Genomic DNA, 20,871 nt, shown 5'->3' with positions numbered 1-20,871 from the left:
TTGTGCCATCGTCTTCTGTCATGACTGACAGGACAGATTTGAAGAAATGAGAAAACAAAACAGTCTGTTAGTTCACCATAGTTTCCTTGACAACAGCTCTTCAACGTCATGCATGCAGTCCTGAACCCCCACGCCAACATATATGAACGCAGAAGGAACATTGGGAAAAAAATGGGAGGACAATACTCGATTCTGAGAACCCACAAATTACCTGCACCGTGTTTCTTTATAACAAAAGCTGCATGCTCACATGCTTACAGCATTACTATTTGGTCTGGGGAGAATGCTAATGTAATATCATCAGCACCCAGCTGCTGTAGGAAATTATCATTATCATCATGCTAAAGGAAAGACATGGTTTGGAGAATTAAATTGGATTTTGGACATTAAAGGAACAGTTTGGCCAAAAATGACAATTCTATCATTATTTATTAACCCTCTTGTAATTTCAGAACCTCATGCTGTTATTTATAAAAAAAAATTTCTTTGGAACACAAAAGGAGAATTTCTGAAGAATTTTCTGAAGATTTATTGTTGTAAACAAAGTAGATTTTTTTTTTTCCTTGTGATTTTACTGACTTGATTAACATGGACACAATCCCTTAAAGGGTTACTCCACCCCAGAATTAAAATGTAGTCATTAATCACTTACCCCCATGTCATTCCAAACCCATAAAAGCTTTATTCGTCTTCGGAAAACAATTTAAATTATTTTAGATGAAAACCGGGAGGCTTGTGACTGTCCCATTGACTGCCAAACAATTAACACTGTCGAGGCACAGAAAAGTATAAAAAAACATTGTCAGAATAGTCCATCTGCCATCAGTGGTTCAACCGTAACGTTATGAAGCTACGAGAATACTTTTTGTATGCAAAGAAAAAAAAACCAACAATTTGTCTCCTCTGTGTCAGCGTACACTGTTAGACATTTCTGTAATTTCCACAGTTATTTACTGTATATCACCCAGTGTAATACTGCAAATTCCCTTTACAGTAAATAACTATAATACTCTTTGCATCATGGGAATTTTCTGTGACGTCAGACCCCACATACAGAGACTTACTGTATTTTTTAAAATTGCTGTATATACTGTAACAGTCTCTTTGGCACCATTATACTGAGGTCGTTTTATTTTCCTCATTTCTTACATTTGGATTGACACAATTTGCCCTGCACCGTGTCTACAACGCTGCAACAGCTTGGGACTGACTACTGGACGTGTTACATCGCTTCTAATGATTGGAAAATCCGTTTGTACTTCATGTCAGAAACAGCGCGAGCGCTTGGAGTACATCTGCACGTCAGAAATATACCAGGGCATCAGTTTACTGTCCACATTCACTTTAGATAATATATATAATGGGTTCTATATTGTTGTCTGTTGTCGAGTTGCGCCACGCCGCGCCACTCGCGTCCGAGGAAGACACGGAAGCAGCGAGGCAGCGCCGCGTGTTTTTCCCAGAGATGACCCCGAGTGGGAGATCTCCAGAGAACATCTACGCTGTGTGTCGATGCACCTTACGAGAGAATAAGACCAGCAAGCAAGGTACAAATATATGTACTTTTGTCTGTGTGTTTGTGTCAGATTTTTGCACACCAGTTAGTTCAGGTGTTAGTAGTTAATGTTGGCCAGTAGCCTATTGAGAAAATAAAATCGTATGTTAGCTAGGTTAAACTAGTTTTATGGCTTTGCCTTTTAAAAGTGTGCTATTTCTACTTCTTGTTTTTCAGAGAAGACATTTCTGTCACTAACAAAGTGGATAGTGAGCAAAGATGATGGCCACGTTTTGGAGCAGCACCTGAGTTTTGCAGATGGCTATGTATTCTTTGGCTGCTTGTCTTTTTTTTCCCATTATGTTTTTTGTTGCCTAAAGATTTGTGAGGATGAATCCAGAGGACACAACATAATGCACTGCAAAACGTCCTAAGACAGGAGAAATGGAGAAGATGCACTGTTCCAGCATTGGAAGACTGTATTTTTAAGTGTTATACACGCAATGTTTTAAATAAAGAATTTGATATTTTGTAATTATTGTGTCTGTTTTAATTGAATGCCAGTAGTACCTATGTAGGTATGAAATTAATTCTATATAAAAAAATATAAAATCTAATGAAATCTATATTAAAATTAATGAATTACAGTAGTATACTGATAAATCAAATACAGTTTGCTACTGTAAATCTTAATTACAGTAACTTTGTTGCCAGTAAGTTACTGTAAAAACCCTTTGAAATGTCTAACAGTGTAGCGCCATTTTGGAGAGTATCCGCTGGACGCAAATAGCGCATGCTGTTGTGTGTCAGCTGCGCCAAACGGATATGTTTTCAACGTTTGTTTATGCTTTGATTTGAACGAAATCCTTGTGATGCAGTGACGAAAAAGACGAACAAAGCTTTTACGGGTTTGGAACGACATGGGGGTAAGTGATTAATGACAAAATTTTCCTTTTGGGGTGGAGTAACCCTTTAAAACTGTCATGAATTACTTCTTTCAAAAATACATATTAATAGTTTTATTAATAATCTCATAATAATCAACACTCGTTGGTCATATGGAAACATTTGCAGGGCTTTTCTGGGGAAAAGAAAAGAGAAGAAAAAAGAAAAGATAGCCGTTAACATATTTGAATCATTTGAAACATTAGTATTTAATCTTATCTGCCTAAAGCACATTTTTAGCAGTTTTATTTATCTAATATACAATTAACTGCAAATTTGGGCTGAGAAATTAAAAGACCAAAATACTAATTAAAGTCACTGTGTTAAATGGGAAAAGCATCGAATAGATGTTACAGAACAGTAACTTTAGAAAGACATATTTTGATTTAACATGTAAATAAATTAAAATGAGATTTATAGTATATATAAGATATATATATATATATTATTGTTAAAATATATGTAATTATTGGCACCATTTTGCCCATTAATGACCTTGTATCGCATGGCTTCAGAACACTTTTTTGTTCTTTTTGGAGCTTGATGTTCACTATGAGCTGTTGTTCTGGTCAATTGATTATTTTAAGCAGAGTTCCCAGGTCTTCTGTACGAGCATGTACTGCAATTGAGGAAACTGCACTGTACAGATTTGTACTTGGAGCCATGACAGACAGTTTGGGGCTAAACTAATGATGCCTGTGCTCTAACGAAGGGTAGAAAAAGCAGGATGGAGTCAGACATGGCATGAAATACTGTCAGGGTGTGACTGAGGACAGGAACTTCTATTAAGCCTATCATCAGTCACACAGCGAGCGGGCGGTTCAATCTGACAAAGAGCTGTCTAATTGATTAATCCCGCCGTCCTTCATGTTGCACGTCATATCTGATTGGCGGATGATGGACCTCTGCTAGCACTCGAGCATCCTGACTGGCTTATCATTGCAGGCCTGCCCACGACCAACCTGACAATTGAATGCACTCGTAATGTTGTTGTTTCTCATTATCATTCTCCGATTAGCCCTCACCCGTGCCTATTGTTATTCGTAATTACCATGTCAAATAAAAAAAGGCTGCATGTCTTCAGCTGACGGATGGGAGGATTCCAGCTTTCAATGCTAATTATCTAAGAGAGAAAATGAATATGCGCGGCTCATTGGAGTCTGCCAGAGCCCAATACACATCATTTTATAACACTTAAAGGAATAATTCAATCAAAACTTATTTAAAAACTTGTATGCTGCTATTTTTTTTTTTTTGGGAACTATCCCTTTACACATTTCTGACACATTTCCCTCAACACAGCACAGCTGGAAAAAAAGATTACTTCAAAATGTACCATTCACAGAGACCTCTCAAGATTTATTGTGAATGACAATTTCTTTCAAATTTTGCTTAAAGGGATAGTTCACCCAAAAATGTCACCATTTACTCATTCTCATGCCAATCCAAATGTGTTTAATGTCTTTCTTTTGTGGATTTTTGGTGAACAATTTCTTTAAAAGACTGCAGTAAGGGAAGCTCCACAAATGATAGATAGATAGATAGATAGATAGATAGATAGATAGATAGATAGATAGATAGATAGATAGATAGATAGATAGATAGATAGATAGATAGATAGATAGATAGATAGATAGATAGATAGATAGTAAAGATGTAAATTAAACAAAGGTTACTGGAGTACAAAAAAATACTATTTCAGTATTTCAGTTCAATGTGTTACTTTCTTTGTAATTAATTGTGAAATATACTAGCAATTTCAGCATGGAAACTAATTTTTCAGTGCATGTATGATTTGAGAAACATTATAGACATCTGCAGAGGAAGCCATATTGCAAACCCAAATATAGCCGACATTTGACGTGCAACTGACAAATAAAAAGACAAAGTACTTTTTCCCTCAAACCCTTCTTTGTAAATATATTGCTATATACGCATATGCCACACCACATGTCTACATTCTCATCTCTGCTGAAACTGTAATGAGACAGCTTAGCAGCAGGATGCTGTCAGTTGTTGTGGAATGTGAAGAGATGTTGTCGAAACACCCTTAGATCGAAAAGGCCTTGCGTGGGCGAATGTCCACTCCTCTAAGACCTGTTTTTAAATGAACAAGAAGGATGAGATGCAAACAGCTGCTTAGAGTAACAGCTTTACTCATGAATGATACATGCATCTGTCCTACTGAATCAGAGCAGAGGAGATCGAGAAGTAGGTCAGTGTTCCTCTAAGATTTTCTGTGAACACTTTACACACTGTTACGAAACTATCGCAACATATGCGTGCCACTCAGGACAACCCAGCACAAGAGTAGGACACCTGGTCCACCTGGACAAGTTAACAGACCTCCTACGTTGAATTTCCGAGCAGCATTATGGTGAGCTTTAGAGTTGAATTAGTACTTATGAACATTATTCACCATCATACTGTGCTTGAGAGCAAAGCGCAAATTGTATTAGCACTTCAGATACAGCTTTCATTTCTGACACATTTCTCTCAACACGGCGCAACTGGAAAAAAGATTACTTCAAATTGTGCCATTCACAGAGACCTCTCATGATTTATTGTGAATGACAATTTCTTTCAAATTCTGCTTAAAGGGATAGTTCACCCAAAAATGTCACCATTTACTCGTTCTCATGCCAATCCAAATGCGTATGTCTTTCTTTTGTTGTACTCAAAAGGAGATTTTAGGTAGAATGTCCATGTTGCTTTTTTTTTTCCATAACAGATCTCTTCAAATTCTTCAAAAATGAAAAAAAGCACCATAAAAACAATACGCTTAGTGGGCTGAAAGCAAAAGATAACTCTGGCTAAAAGAATGATATATAATACTAGAAAGTCAAATGATGACAGGTTTGTTGACAGGGTGAACTTTCACTTTATAGATTCCAAATGATAAAATAGTTAACAATTTCCATATTTCAATATAGTAATTATTGAATTGATGCACACATGGCTAATCAATTTCCAAGACCACATGACCTTTTCATTTGATTAAGAGATGCAGCTACTTTCTTGATTAGATTAATCTCCTGTTTCTGATTTAAACCTCCTGAAATCATTAATCAGATCTGCAATGCAGTGTAACATTCATTATCTTTAATTCATTACGTTTTGATGAAAATGTCTGTTTTAAATTCAAACACCCATATTTAGATTCAAAAAATGTAAAAGTCCTTTGAACACACAAATGAAAATCATAGATTCGCACCATAGGTCACCATTTTTACCTTGCAGGTTCAGGTCTTAAATGTCACACGGGGACGGAAATGTTAGGCTTCTTGGCAGATGCAGGCCGCTGGGGAAAGAGCAGCAGGCAAGATCTTAAAAGGAAGGTGTGGCTGTTCTACAAATCTGAGTAACAGTCGCAAATTCCCTTTAAATCCAGTCTGCTGGGAAATCGGGCCCATTCATAGGCCAGATGAATGACATGCACCACTGGAGATGAGATTGACCTTTTAAACGTAAATACACTGCGAGTCATCCATTTTGCATGTACTAAGCACCCTAAATAGATTATAACAATATATATCATCTATAAAAACCCATATCAACCACAAGAGATGCTTTAGTACTGAAGGGTATTATAGACGTAATAGGTGTGCTGCCTCCTAATATGCTTCATTTTGGCTGCATTTTAAGGAAACATTTAGTGTATTAATTGTTCTGTGCCTTTAGCTTAGCAACATGCCAATGCAAAATCAATTGCGAGTTGAATCCTTTGTGCGCTTTTTGTGAAAAGATCTATTTTCTATGATTTGTGTGGAGTTGCAGCCTTTTCACTTATGAGGTTTTATTTCAGTTAGGATCCAGCCTGAAAAGGAAGTAAAGTGGAACAGAGCAGCAATCTGGACCCTCTCCAGCCTGTCCTGTTGGGACACTTGTCCTCTTTTAGTGGTTATACTCACATTCACGATGGCCTCTTTGGTCTGTGACATATCTGATATAACCCCGTCTGTGATGATGAGGAGCACGAAATACTGCGAGCCGTCCTGGACAGCAGCTGCGTAACTTCAAGAAAAACAAAAACAATGCATACTTCAAGACATCTGATTTTTCTGTACATTACACATTTTACTCACTGCATTCTTATTTTCCTAGTCTTCAAATGCCATGTTAACATCAGCCATGTTCTGCTTTGTTTAAATAAATCTTTGCCGCTGCCAACCAGCCTGAGGAGGTATATCATGCTTCAATTTAGAAAGTCTAATTCAAATCTGCGGAAGATGGCATTTTTAATTACCACAGTGGATGCAGTGTAATCAGATGGAAAATGATTTGGTTGTGTGATGCCGTGACATAAGGGAGGGGGTGGAGATGTCTACAGACAATTACTTTGTCTCCTTTTTCTGGAAATACACCCACTATCCTTTCAAATTATGATTAAAAAATAGCTGCAGTCAGTACTGAGTCAGTCTGTTATGACACCTATGCTGTGAGCTTTACAATGGGATAAAAAGCTTGCTCCATGTCAGCATCTTTCTTGTATCAGTTATTGGAATAACACAAACAGTATATGGGTTCAAAAGCCAAGTGTTTGGCCTTCGTGGTCAGACATGATAGACAGACATCTTTGATGGAGCATCAGAGAGTTGAACAAACTGAGGCCAAGGAAATAATCTCAAGTGTCTTCAAAGATACAGTCCACAGACAAGGTGCTTAGCCAAGCAGTTTGAGATGCCAGGCTTATTCTGATTCACAGTGTGTTTGTTGTTCATATGCTACGCACTCGGAAATCTAAACAAAGATCAATTTCACCATTCATGGAGAAAATAACATTTGCATTGCATTCCTCTAAATCTGGGCAATCTATCATTTGCATGCAAAGTGCAAACAGGCTGACATTTTACATCAAAACAAAAACAAGCTGAATAGCTTTAAATGGCAATTTAATGGAGTCAATTTTGAAATGATGCAAGAGTGGGCAAAGCAAGGTTAGATAGAGGAGTATTAAATAAATATCAATGCATGCTGTGTTTAGATGCTTTTACTCAAAACTGTGACCACATATTCAGGACTGGAGGTACCAAACGTACCAAATTTCCTGTCTAAACATCAGTGTTGTTATTGTTAACTAAAACTAAAGTCATTCAAAATCAATTTTATGAATTGAAATGAAACTGAAATCAAACATATTTCCTGAAATCAAATATGTAAAGGAATTACATATATATTTTACTGAAATTACTAAAACAAATAAAAATACATTAAAAAAGACAGCACATAAGAAAATTGCTAAAGTCTTAAATCTTGAAATAATAATAATAATAAAAAGGTCAAATTTGAAATAATACTACTAATAATAATAAAATACTTTTTAATGTTTCGAACCTGCCATCAAACCAACAATCACCTACTTTCAGTTACCATAAATAAATAATTAAATAAACATGTAGTTCATGTGGACTGTGTTTATTATAAAGTTATATTATAAGTTGAATATAAAAACATTTTAAAAAAGTGGAAAAACCTACCTGGCCACGTGATTTACAACAGGGGCAAAGTTAGTAGGTCCGTATAGTTGGACGGTCTTTAGACTCTGATGGTATGCCTCTAATATCCCCTCAATACCATTACAGTAGGGATTTTCAATATTGCCGTTCTGAAAGACAGGAATCAATGGTTCACATGTGTGTCTTCATTTAAGCCAACCAAAGTTCAACAGAAAAACAATGCTGAAGAGAGAAAACATGGATTGGCTCAATCAATATGACAGAAGAGGTTGCCAATTATAGATGTCTCCCATACATTCTCATCTCAGAATCATTAAAACACTTCCAGAGCACCAATGCCTAGCATCTCATACTCTCAAGTTTACGCCTGAGAAAGTGAGAAAAACTGAAGGACATTGATACTCTTGGCATCAACAAACTATTTTGGAATAATTTCAGGGATTTTCAGGAAGTTCAAGACAACAGGAAGATGAACATCAGTTCACTCACTAGGGGGAACTCATGAGACACCCGTCCATCGGGGGGCAGCTTGGCTCCAAATCCCAGTGCAGGGAACATCTTGTCACTGTCATAGTCCTGGATGATTTCCCCCACAGCCTTCAGTGCCAGGGCGTAGGCGTTCATCTGGTATGGGTTCATGTAATGGAGAGAAGTGGACTGGGATGGGTTTCCTGAAAATTTAACAGCAAACAAAAAGTTTCTATTAATATAAACATATTAGGACACCAATTTAATGTTAATGTATTTGATCTTAGTGGACTAGATTTTCTACTTGTGGGATACTTGCTGCTGAGCAAGTATAGACTTGCAAACATACATAAATCATATAACAAGTATAAGACAGGTAGAGCTGGAGGAGGTGGAGGGTTTAAGAGGAACTCTGATAGCATGCTGCAGTACCAGCTTACAAAGAACAATGAACCAGACTATTTAAATATTGAGAAAGCAAGCTTACTGGCTAAAGAATGATATCAATCAGCTTGTGCTGTCCAGTATGTGATTGCTAGCAGACTGCACATATCTGCCTACACCATCTTTCATAACTAAGCTAGATATTTCAGTTTAATTCAAAAATGTATTATTTAATACAATATTGGTGTGTTTTGTGCATTTTTAAGCTTATTAGAATATTATGGTCTTAGCTTAGCAACATGCTAACATCAACCTCTACAATGTAATCAATTCTGATTTGTGTTTTATTTACAGAATGCTATTTGCGTGCAGCACAGACTTGCTGCCTAGGTAAAGCCCTTCAAATCGGTCACTTATGAGGTTCTACGATGGTTAAGATGCTGCCTTATCCAGTGTCTTCACAAGCGTGACCACTATCACATTTTTGTCGTGACCCACTACAATAGCTTGAGACCTTCTACGTTGGATGTGTCACAGCAAACATTTCAAATACATTTGTCCTGTTAAGCTATGTTTTCTGGGAACCCTGTAAAGTTTTCTCGTCCCTTTCGCCTCCGACTAGCAACACCCCTGGTCATAGGTACCGATCCCGTGGGTGCTCAGGGGCTCGAGCACCCACGGGATCGGCACTTATGACCAGGGGTGTTGGATCACGGAGATGATCAAGCACCCACGGAAAAACACGAGATAGTCTCCGTTCATTTTAATAATAGTACAACTTTATTCTCATTTTCATAGTCCATTTGAGGCACTTTTTGGCATTATTTTAATGGCAAATGTCAAGAGTGCATTATTGTAATACGAGAGGGTGCCAGCATGAATATCTCGGCTTGCTCTCCCATATTATATAACGTTAGCAAGTGATCATGGCTCTGCGCTCCCTCAGATAGTGTGCGACTTCAAACTTTGTTCTGTGTACGTGCGAATAATTGCTTATTGTAAACAGGTATTTATTAAATCACTTTATTTAGTGAAGTGCAACCCTCATAGAAAGAATGTGTTTATTATTTGGTTAAAAAATAATGTATTTGCAGTCTGTGCATTTCACTTTCGAAAGATAAAACTGCACGTTGAAGGTGGGGGGGGGATTGTTGGTGGGGGTTGGGTTTGAGCACCCACCGGCAGAAACATAAATTGGCACCTATGCCCCTGGTCCTGTTTGCCGAGCTACATCCAGTGTAGACAGTATCACTGAATATAACAGTTTAGATTTACATCTGATGCATGGCACTGCTCGCATCCGGAGTTGACATGGTGTTATCAATGCAATTCATTAAGTATTTGAACAGAGCCACTGTGTCTGCCAGAGCAATTCAAGAAGTACATTTAAGAAACACAAATGAGCACTCCATGTTTGTTGTTAAGCTATTGATGTTGCTCTGGGCTTAGAACAGTTGGGATCCAAACAGTTCTTGAGCTATGGTTGTATTGTTACTAAACTAACTCTGTAATTCAGCTCTCTTGCACTGCAGGCAGCCACCTTCAATAAATCTCTCAGCAAAAGCCCACGATGCCTTCTATTTCCATCTTCTCACTACCCTGTTCACAACAAATCTCGTTAATTTGCTGAATAATTCAAAGATGTTTGGAAGCAGTTTCTTGTGAAAGAACAGTAATTATTTGAAAATGACGGGGAGTAGCATTCACTGCCGGCTGGTGTAGCTGGGCCATTTTAGACTGTTTTATCCAACCGGCTCACCTCTCAGCATGACTTAAACCTTACACACCTCCCCGTTCAGCCCCACAGCACAGGGGGCCGCCCAGCCACAACTAATAGGAGTGTATTGAGCGACACAAGCAGTAGAGAAAGGCCAACGATTGGGTTTGGATTCCCCAACCTTTTAAGAGGTCACACACCGTTCTCTCCACTTAATTACTTACCGTTAGAGGCGGTGAAATCAATGGCCACAGTAAAATTGATCTGGGTCCTGGGAAAAGAAGCAGAAATGAGAAAACAAAAGAGTAAGCAAATATGCTTTCTGCAGTGATTTGGTAGCGTCCATAGAGACAGGTCTGTGTGGGCACATGTTAACACGCACACACGAGCATGAACACGAACATGGCTAAATGATGGCTAATGTGTGTAGTCAACCTCAGCTGCATGGTCTAATTGGGATAAACAGGAAGAGCCATCACTTTGAGCTCACATTACTAGTTGCACTGCACTCAAACAGCAGGGCAGTGCAGCCTCCGCAGGTCCATCTGCATCTCTGCCTTTAGCGCATCCCTTCACACAGCGTTTCCCACTGCTCTGGTTTCCCATTGGCCACAAAACCACATTGTGCAGCATGTTAGCGATACCTACTAAATGAGTCCCACAGGCACCTCAAAGGATGACTTGCTTTCTAGCAGAATATGCAGTGAATAGAAAGAGTTTAACTTTGAGCGATGCTAATTCACTGAGGCTAATATGTTAGACTTTAAAGGTACAGGATAATTTAATAAATACACATCCAACTGACCAGACAGAAGTTATTATTGCCAAATCTGTTTTATAAAAGTACCATATTCTAAATGTGCATACCACAACATTAGCATAAAACAGATACACATAAAGCAAAGCAATTAAAATGATGGAGCACTTAAAAACGAAATAATAAGAATTTAATTTTCATGATAAAAACATGTCACAGACAGCAAAAGACAGCATTCAACTCCCCTCCCCAAAAAGTCAAACACAACAGCCCATTAGGGATTCAGTGGGTTACAAGAAAAAAAATTAAGAGAGAGAGAGAAAAAAAAATCGATAAAACCATAATAAAAGCAGAGAAAATTACATTAACCTTTAGAATCCCATGCTAATACATGACTCATGCCCCTGTGTAGCTCAGAGAGTAATTATCCTCTTTATTAATTCATTAAAAACCATTTACTTTCGGGTCCCAGCGTATGCATCTCCACATCAAAAACAGTTCTCTCATTTTGGGAAACTAGGTGACCGAAGCTGTGGAAAATAAGCCCTTCTAAACTACCCTGGATTATTATTGTTTATACATTTATGAGGAGGAAAATGAAACTTCTTTTTGGTTTTCTCTTGTCTGTTCATGAATGTGCCATTCCAAATTAGAACAAATCCTGTGCTACTTTCAGCAGTGCTGTCATTCTGCCAGCCGTTTTAGCCTGTGGCACTAGGGCATTTCCACAGCCCAGAAACTTAATAGGCTGTAAAAAGGATGCCCTGCATTGGGGGTTAGTATAGTACAACAGACGTCTCCTGGGATGGGGGTAAACAGAAGGACAAGAGGAATCGATTTCTGGAGACATGCATGTCACTATGTGTCTCCCTCTCATTTGTCAGGGAGGCAGGGAAGCCCTGCATAGTGATAGAAACCCCACCTGTATCTAATGGAATGGAATGGACAGCACTGCACAGATAATGCTGTTTTTATGTAGCATGATCCATTATGATCCATTATAACCCAGTGACATCATTAATGATTTCCAAATGTTATCAAACAATGTAACACTACTTTTTGTAGCATAGTCGCCTTGGGCCCCCAACAGTTAGGGGTCCACAGAATTGTCACCACCGCTAGCGACGGCCCTGTCTGTTCTACATATTGAAATCATTAAAATGCCACCATATGCAATCACATATGTGTGGCAATGTGACATGTTGATCATATTTCAAATTCACCTCTTCTTCTTTGACTTTTTTCTGCACAACAGACTCTTACCCTGGCCAGCACAATCTCATCCGCCTTAATAGAAATGTCAAAACCGGTCCTGTGTGGCATGCACAGGCTGGCCGGAGACTCGGAGCACATTATAACAGGTTATCTGCCACTCAGCCATGAGCACTTCCATGCAGGTAAAGGTCAGCGCTTAATCAGGTGCGCGCACTCACAGCAATGAATGCGGAGCTCAGCATAGCAGATACGTTCTTCATTGGCAAGGGCCAAAAGATCTTCAACTGTCTCATGATTGATAGCTTACTGTTTTTTTTTTGTTTGTTTTTTTAGCAAAAAAGCAAAAAAAAAAAAACGTCAGAATATGACATTCTATACAAGATAAATTTACATGAGAAGCACATCTGCTTGAGATTTTGAGGCTAGTTTACAAAAATATAACTTAAATGTATTTGTCAACTCACTGGCAAATTGTTTTCTCTTGTTTTAAGCTTTGGTTTTAAATTGGTACTTTTATTCAGCGATGATACATTAAATTAATCAAAAATGACACTTATAATGTTACAAAATAGTTCTGCTTCAAATAAATGCTGTTATTTAAACCTTTCTATTCATTAAAGAATCCTGAAAAAAAGACCCTTCACAAGGAAAAATTATAAAATACTGAAAAACACAAAACAGTAATTGTAATAATGTTTCATCGTAAAACAGAAACAGTCTGTTTTTACTGTATTTTTGACCAATACAGTGTATATCGTTTTTAATAATGTATTTTTCCTTTATCTTTTTTTGTTTTGTTTTGTTTTTGGGGCGTACAGAATATGTTATCTGAGCCATAATTGATTTCATAGCGCTGTCTGGTCATTTCATCAAGCTTTGGCGAGGTCTTAGATTTGATTGGCTTTCCCCGTGGCTGATCTAATACCAAACTGGAGCAGCTCGGGTGTGATGTGCTCCAATTCTCTCCGTCTTCTAGCCATCAGCTCTATTGCTGTTCCCAACTCAGTCACTTAGAGAGTAATATTTGTCAATAATGCAGAGGGTTCTTCTTCTAAGTGGCAATTTCCTGTTTTCATTTAGACGAGGACTTAATGAATTTATGGTCTGTCAGACCACTAAGCAATCCCACATGCTGCGTGCACTCTGAAACACAATGTTGCAGCTCCATGAATACACATGTGCACACAAATGCGCCCACGCACGCTGTTGTTTTCTCCACATTTCATTGTGTTGTCTCCATGTGAGCATGAACCTGCAGGCCGTCTCCTGATGTTTACACAACCCAACGGCAGTAAACCCTCTAACCCTATCAGGGCTACCCGTGCTGGGGCAGTCAGTCGAAACTGACAGGGATTCACCTAAATGTCACTTTGCATTAGGCTCAAAACATCCGCCCCACTCTCTTCTTCAGCTCATGGTCATTACACTATTTGTCTTTGACAGCAGTGGCTTATATTGAACCCCAGTAGGAAATCTATTGTTACCTTAATTCAAGCTACATGAAACTAAATATGTCTTGACCATCTGCTCTGAATCCAGAATCTTCACAAAGGAAGATGGCCACATTTACACATTTCTGCACACTATGACAGTGTCTATCTTTTTTAAATATGGTGTATGCTTTCCTTTAAAAATCACAATTTTGACTGTACTTTGAGGTGAATAAAAAGAAAATCAGTGCCTAGACCATGTGGCAAATGCACATGGGTGTGAAATGAGAACATTATAAAGTGCAATGTGTAGAGAAAGCATAATGCAAATGCATAATTAATTAAAGGGATAATTCACCGCAAAAGGAAGATCGCCATCATTTACCCTGACCCTCTTATTATTCTAATCTTATATGGTTCTTTCTTTTACAGAATGAAAGGCATTCTGAGGAAAGTTCATACAATGACTGTCAAAGGGGTGCAAAAAGCATTGCCATGCAGGTTTGAATTGACATTAGTAAATGATGACGGAATGTTGTTTTTTGGACACATCAGTTTATGATTAAATGATTAAACATATTTGTTAAGTAGGACTAATTAGACTAATTAGATTTTAGGGATAGTGCAAGGTTTAGGACTAGACGCAGCTGGATTTGGGCCTTAAACTACACATTGTTATCTTAACTTATAAATTCCCCAACATAGTCTCATTGGAAAAAATGTCTTAGGTTATGTATGAAGAGCTCTTTTCCAAAACGCGATAAACGCCAGATAAAAAAATTAAATGAGTTCGTCATGCCATTTTGCTGTGCACTGAACCTATTCACTGCTCCATCAATGTTTCATGCCAAATCGCTATATTTCCTTGTTTAAAATGTACAAGATGCAGTTCCTTTCCAAACCGCTATAAGCGCCGAACCTGTTTTTAGCCTAAATGCGATATGTCCTCTCAACCAATCAGAATTCGTTCGATGCAATCCAACATGGCGACGCTTTGAAGCGTTTGTTTGTGCTCAGTCTTCAAAATGAGTGCTTTAAACTCTAATAACACTTTTGATGGCCTGGATGAGCCAGTAGTCAAGTTTCCATCCAGTTTTTGCTCTGTTTTGTTATCGACAAAGAGAATATGCGTTAAAAAAACTTTGCGAAATTTACTGTCTACAGCCTGTTTCCATCCAACTGGCCTTTTACCGATAAAATGGTGTGCGTGATTACGTCATCCCTAAAAAAACGAATTGAAGTTTTGGTCTGTCACAAAAAAAAATTGCCCTTGAGCTGTTTCCATACATAATTTCTCCTATTGCGTAAATTATAGGCTAGTAGCCTGTTCCCTCATCCATTTGAAACAAAACAGCCTATTATTAAATTGTACAGGCCTACATAAAATTATTTTTATTAACAAGTGTCATGATTTTTTTTTTTTTTTGTACTTTGTTATAGACTATTAGATAGATAGGCTACTTAATCAAGCAATAATCATAAACAGGTGCAGTTGTATTATTATTGTTTTTTTCTGATTAACGTTTATAGGAAATAGGAATGTTCATTTCGATTATTTTATTTCTCCTAACCGACGGTCGTTAAGCCATACCGTTAACCAACAGGATTATGTTAAATTACAATTAAATTAAATTAAAATTGATAGGTGGCTGTGACCCATTAAAAATACCTAAATTTGTTTTCCAGGGATTAATTTTATACACGCAAAAAGCAGCATAATCAACATGAACGTGAGGATTCACATGCACGCACCTGCAGCGCTTCTACGAACAGAGCAAAACATAAGCTATTTTACATAAAAGAAATAGGCCCATATGCAAAATATATATTTCTAAATAATTAATGAATTAACAAAACGAAAGAAAAAAAAAAGTGCAACAATTAGCAGCCTATATGGAGAATTTCGGTTCATTTTTGCGATGCACTCTTGAGAAAGTGGCGTCCTGATTGGCCGAGAAGCTGTCACTGGACGACCTGATGATGAATTTCAAAAAAATGTTTGAAAAAAAGGATGGATTTGTAGGGTTTTGAAAAAAAAATAAAAATAAACTTTGAATTTATAATCGACAATATTGTTGTTTCATTAAACATACATTGTTTAACATGTTCAGACGGAGCAAACAGACCATTTTAACAGGATAAATTGAATATTAACAAAATGTATGGGTCTAGGTAAAAAAATTGTCATTTTCATGAAAACTATTAAAATGGATTTATAGCGTTTTGGAAAAGAGCTCTTTGTATGTAACCCCAGTTCCTCGAGGGAATGAGACGCTGTGTCCGAAGACGCTAGGGGAACGCCCTCAGTGTAACCGGCTTTGAATACAAGTGAAATCTGTCCAATGGATGGGCGAGACGTCACGGGCGAGGTGACGTAATGACCAGCTGGTATAAAAGCACGTGCGGTGCAAACCGGCGTCAGCCTCTGGAACGAAGCAAGCGCTGGCAGGGATGCCGGAAGTGTGGCATCGGGACGCAGCATCTCGTTCCCTCGAGGAACTGGGGTTACATACGTAACCTAAGACGTTCCTCTTCAGGAACTCGAGCTGCGTCCGAAGATGCTAGGGGAACGAGATATCCACGTTGCCAGACTTCCCAATCCCTGCCCAGTGTGTATCCCTGCGCAGCACATCTAGGGCGAGAGGACGGAAGAGCCTGGAGTGGCCTGCATGTCCAGGCCATAAAACCTGACAAAAGTTAAGGGGCGTAGTCCATCCCACAGCCTTACAGATGTCCTGAATTGGGACACCTGCGAGGAAGGCCTTGGAGGCCGCCACACTCCTAGTGGAATGAGCCCTGCTCGCATTGGACACATACAATTAAGCTTTTGCTGGTCAGGCTCCCGAAAGGGAGGAGGACTAAAGCCTCGTTCAGACTGTCAGCCCAAATCCGATTTTTGTGCATATCCGGATGGAATCGGATTTGAATAACTGACTGTCCACACAGCATATCGCAACTGTTCATATCCGATTTGTGTGTCCATAAGCGCTCTTTAGTTTTTACTGAATGTGCATTGGTTTCTATGGTAATGCCGTTGCGTTGTTATGACTTCGCTAAAAACAACAGTAACAGTAATACAGTTTGCAATACAGATGTTGTCTTACCGTCGCGGTTGCTCTGTAGTATTACTTTGTCGAGAACTTTGGGGACGTACCCTACACGAGGGTACAAAAATGCTTTTGGCCATGCCGTAAAGTCCAAATGAGTAGGGGCCACTGACAGGGCCTGCAAATCCCTAACTCTCTTCAGAGAAGAAATCGCCAGAAGAAATACAGTCTTCAGGGTAAGATGGCGATCAGAGATCTCCTCAATAGGCTCGAAGGGAGGCCTGCAGAGAGCATCCAACACCACAGCCAGGTCCCAGGGAGGAATGCGGGACCGTACTGGGGGCCTTAGCCTCTGCGCACCACGGAGGAAACGTGTAACTAGGGGGGTGTCTACCCACTGACTGTCCACCAAGAGAGGCGTGGTAGGCCGAAATCGCCGCCACATAAACCTTCAAGGTGGAGTGGGTTAACCCTGCAGAGAAGCGAGCCTGCAGGAACTCCAGCACTGTACCAACGGGCAGTTAACTGGGTCGAGCTGGTGATCTCTGCACCATGAAGTGAAGAGTCTCCACTTCAGGGCATACAGTTTCCTCATAGAGGGAGCTCTGGATTGGAGAACGGTCTCAACAACCTCGGTTGAGAGACCGGAAGCTATGAGCTGTGCCCCCCTCAGGGGCCACACCCACAACTTCCATAACTCCGGGCAGGGGTGCACCAGGGTGCCTCCTGCCTGTGAGAGGAGATCCTTCCTGACGGGGATCTCCCATGGAGAGCCGTCGAGGAGGGAAATCAGGTCTGAGAACCATACTCGGCCCGGCCAGAACGGGGCTGCTAGCAAGAGCCGGACCCCGTCCCGGCGAATTCTCTCCAGAACTGCGGGGAGTAGAGCAATCGGGGGAAAGGTGTACAGACGAAGCCTCGGCCACATCTGTACCATGGCATCCAGCCCCAGTCTCCTGAGTAGCGAAGAGGTCCACCTGAGCCTGGCCAAACACTCTCCAGATCTGCTTCACCACCTCGGTGTAAAGCATCCATTCCCCAGGCCACAGCCCCTGTCTCGACAGGATGTCTGCTCCCACATTGAGATGCCCAGGGATGTAAACTGCCCTCAGTGAGAGGAGTTTGCCCTGGGATCACACAAGGATCTGGTGCACCAGCCTGTACAGGGGGCGCGACCGCAGTGCTCCTTGGTGGTTGATATGAGACCACCGCTGTGTTGTCGGTGCGCACCAACACATGGTGACCTCTTAGGTCTGGGAGAAAGTGTTTCAGAGCCTGAAACACAGCCAGCATCTCCAGCTGGTTGATGTGACAGGCGAGAAGATGCCCGCTCCACAGACCGCGGGCAGGGTGGCCACTCATGACCACTCCCCAACCAGTGAGGGATGCGTCTGTCGCTAGCGTTACGCGGCGACACCGAGCTCCCAGCACCGGGCCCTGAGACAAGAACCAAGGTTGTCTCCACATGACTAAGGCACGTAGGCACCACCGCATGACCTTGATCATGCGAAGCGGGTTTCCCCTCAGGGAAAACCCCTTGGTCTTGAGCCACCACTGTAGGGGTCTCATGTACAGCAGGCCAAGAGGTATCACGTTGGACGCAGCTGCCATCAGACCTAGCAGTCTCTGAAGCTGCTTCACAGTGAGTGACTGGCCTTCCTTCACTCTCCTGACTTCCGTGAGGATCGACTCGATCCTCATACGTGCCTGCATCGTGGTCGAATCCCACACCACACCAAGATAAGTGGTTCTCTGTAATGGAGAAAGCACACTCTTCTTGGCGTTCAGTCTTAACCCCAACACTTTCATATGAGCGAGAACAACATCTCGATGTCGAGCCGCCCTTCGCTCTGAACGAGCGAGAATCAAACAATCGTCGATATAATTGAGTATGCGGATGCCTCGTAGCAGCAGCAGAGCTAACGCGGCGTCCACACACTTGGTAAAAGTGCGGGGTGAGAGTGCTAGGCCGAAGGGAAGAACCCGATACTGGTAAGCTTTGCCCCCGAAAGCAAACCTCAGGAACCTCCTGTGAGTAGGAAGGATGGAGACATGGAAGTATGCGTCCTTTAGATCGATCGTAACAAACCAGTCCTCGGACCTGATTTGGGACACGGCCTGTCTGAGTGTAAGCATCTTGAACTTCAGTCTGCTGACTGAGCGGTTCAATTGACGCAGATCTAAAATGGGACACAATCCTCCATCCTTCTTGGGAACTATGAAGTACCGGCTGTAGAACCCGGACTCTCTTTCTTGAGGAGGAACCACCTCGATTGCCTCCTTCCTTAAGAGAGTATTTACTTCTCGTTCCATTACCAGAGCCTGCTCGGGATCCACCAGAGTGGAATTCACCTCGTTGAATCGAGGCGGAAGAGAACCGAACTGGATTCTTTAGCCTCTTTCTACAGTGCGCAGGACCCACCGAGACACATTTGGCATTAGTTTCCACGCTGCGAAATAGTCTACTAAGGGAACCAGTCTCTCGAGACTGGTCTCTGGTGTAATCGGGGCGGCTACTTCGGCACCCTGGAATGGCACCCTGGCCTCAGGGCTTCTTGGCCAAAGACCTCTTTGCCTGAAGAACGGTCCGCAGATCCGGTTTAGGCTGCGAGGTCTTCGACCGAGAGCCCTTCTTACCGCCCTGGCCCCGATGTTTTCTTGGGGGAGCACGGGCGGCAACGCTCTCTTTCTGAGCTTCCCTGTATGAGGAGCCAGCAGCCCCTTGAGCTAGAGTGCGGCGAGGGAGAAACTGCTGGAATGCCGCCGCCTGCCTACTGGCCTCTCGGTGCCTGTCGACTACCACGTCAACAGCGTCACCAAAAAGGCCACAGACAGCGCCAGCGGGGCCTCTTCACACAAATTATGATTATAAGGGCAGATTATATCCTTCTACGTTATAACCTCAAAATACAATTATATGATTTGTAAACCATTCATACAGGTTTGGAACAACATTTAAATTTTTGGGTGAACTATCCCCTTAACCTTTCAGTGTCACATCTAACTTTCAAACTGTCGTCATATGTACAACAACCATCTCTATAAAACATTTCCAAATTCACATTCATCTGGTCGTTCACGAAACTGAACATACTTTTAGTGCTGGTCACTGGACATTTAATCTGGAAAGTGTCTCAAAACGTGCAAAAAGCAACATATTATTTTACAGAAATGAGCCTGACATGAGTTGAAATTCACTCTGATTTGAAAGGTAGTACCTTTCAAATCAGAGTGAATTTCAACTCATGTCAGGCTCATTTCCATTTAATGGTTTACAGTAGGTTGGGGCAAAGTGAGGACTATGTTTGTTCTAGGATCAACAAAATATTCATGAGGAAATGCATCCTACTTGACAAAATCATAGATGCACTAAACCACATGCAAAAAACAATGTATACAGTCAAATTCAAAATGCCTGTATGTCGCTATTATACATGTGCTATATGTGATGGAACAGAAGTTATGCTGAAATTGGTCTATTGCTGAAACACTTTCTTCAAGGGCAAAAGTTGAAAAAGGGTGAGAATTCTAGCTGTGTGAAATGATAACATAGCTAGTGCTTAGAAAAATCCACTGCAATCTCAAACATATTCATCACACAATCTCCAAGGTTGAGAGATATATCTATAAATTTGATTTTGATGGAACGTGTGATATTCAGTCAAACAGCCTTGGAGAGCTTCAAGCAGATGGATGCAAAGAGATGACTCTGCATACTCCAGTGTAGTGATCACAGATCTGACTGTCAGATCATCAAGCCCTTCAGATGTTCCTTTCTAAGATGATGTTTATCCATACACCACAAAACAAGGGTAAAAGGGTAAAGAAAAAAAAAAAAAACATTTTGAGCAAAAAGCTGAGATAAATCATATTTTTGGCAAAGACTACATCTGGATCGGATTCAGATCCATGATCAGAACATAGATGGAGTCGATCGCTTCCATCAATACCCCCAAA

At 40.5% G+C, this 20,871-nt stretch overlaps 1 protein-coding gene across 2 annotated transcripts in view; it reads right to left on the bottom strand.

Moving 5' to 3' along the window:
* The window catches only part of cpne5b (copine Vb), a 181,157-nt gene that overhangs the window by 9,922 nt on the left and 150,364 nt on the right, over positions 1–20,871 (bottom strand). For both annotated transcript variants that reach the window (XM_058791228.1, XM_058791229.1), the window contains 4 exons: positions 10,690–10,736; positions 8,386–8,567; positions 7,918–8,045; positions 6,352–6,454 (listed from right to left, as the gene is read on the bottom strand). In XM_058791228.1, the coding sequence (XP_058647211.1) occupies positions 6,352–6,454; positions 7,918–8,045; positions 8,386–8,567; positions 10,690–10,736 (460 nt within the window). The remainder of the gene's footprint in view (positions 1–6,351; positions 6,455–7,917; positions 8,046–8,385; positions 8,568–10,689; positions 10,737–20,871) is intronic.

The sequence above is a fragment of the Onychostoma macrolepis genome, chromosome 11, assembly GCF_012432095.1.
Source record: "Onychostoma macrolepis isolate SWU-2019 chromosome 11, ASM1243209v1, whole genome shotgun sequence".
Lineage (NCBI taxonomy): Eukaryota > Metazoa > Chordata > Actinopteri > Cypriniformes > Cyprinidae > Onychostoma > Onychostoma macrolepis.
Note: the sequence above shows the minus strand (reverse complement) of the source record. Positions and strands in the feature narration are given on the sequence as shown.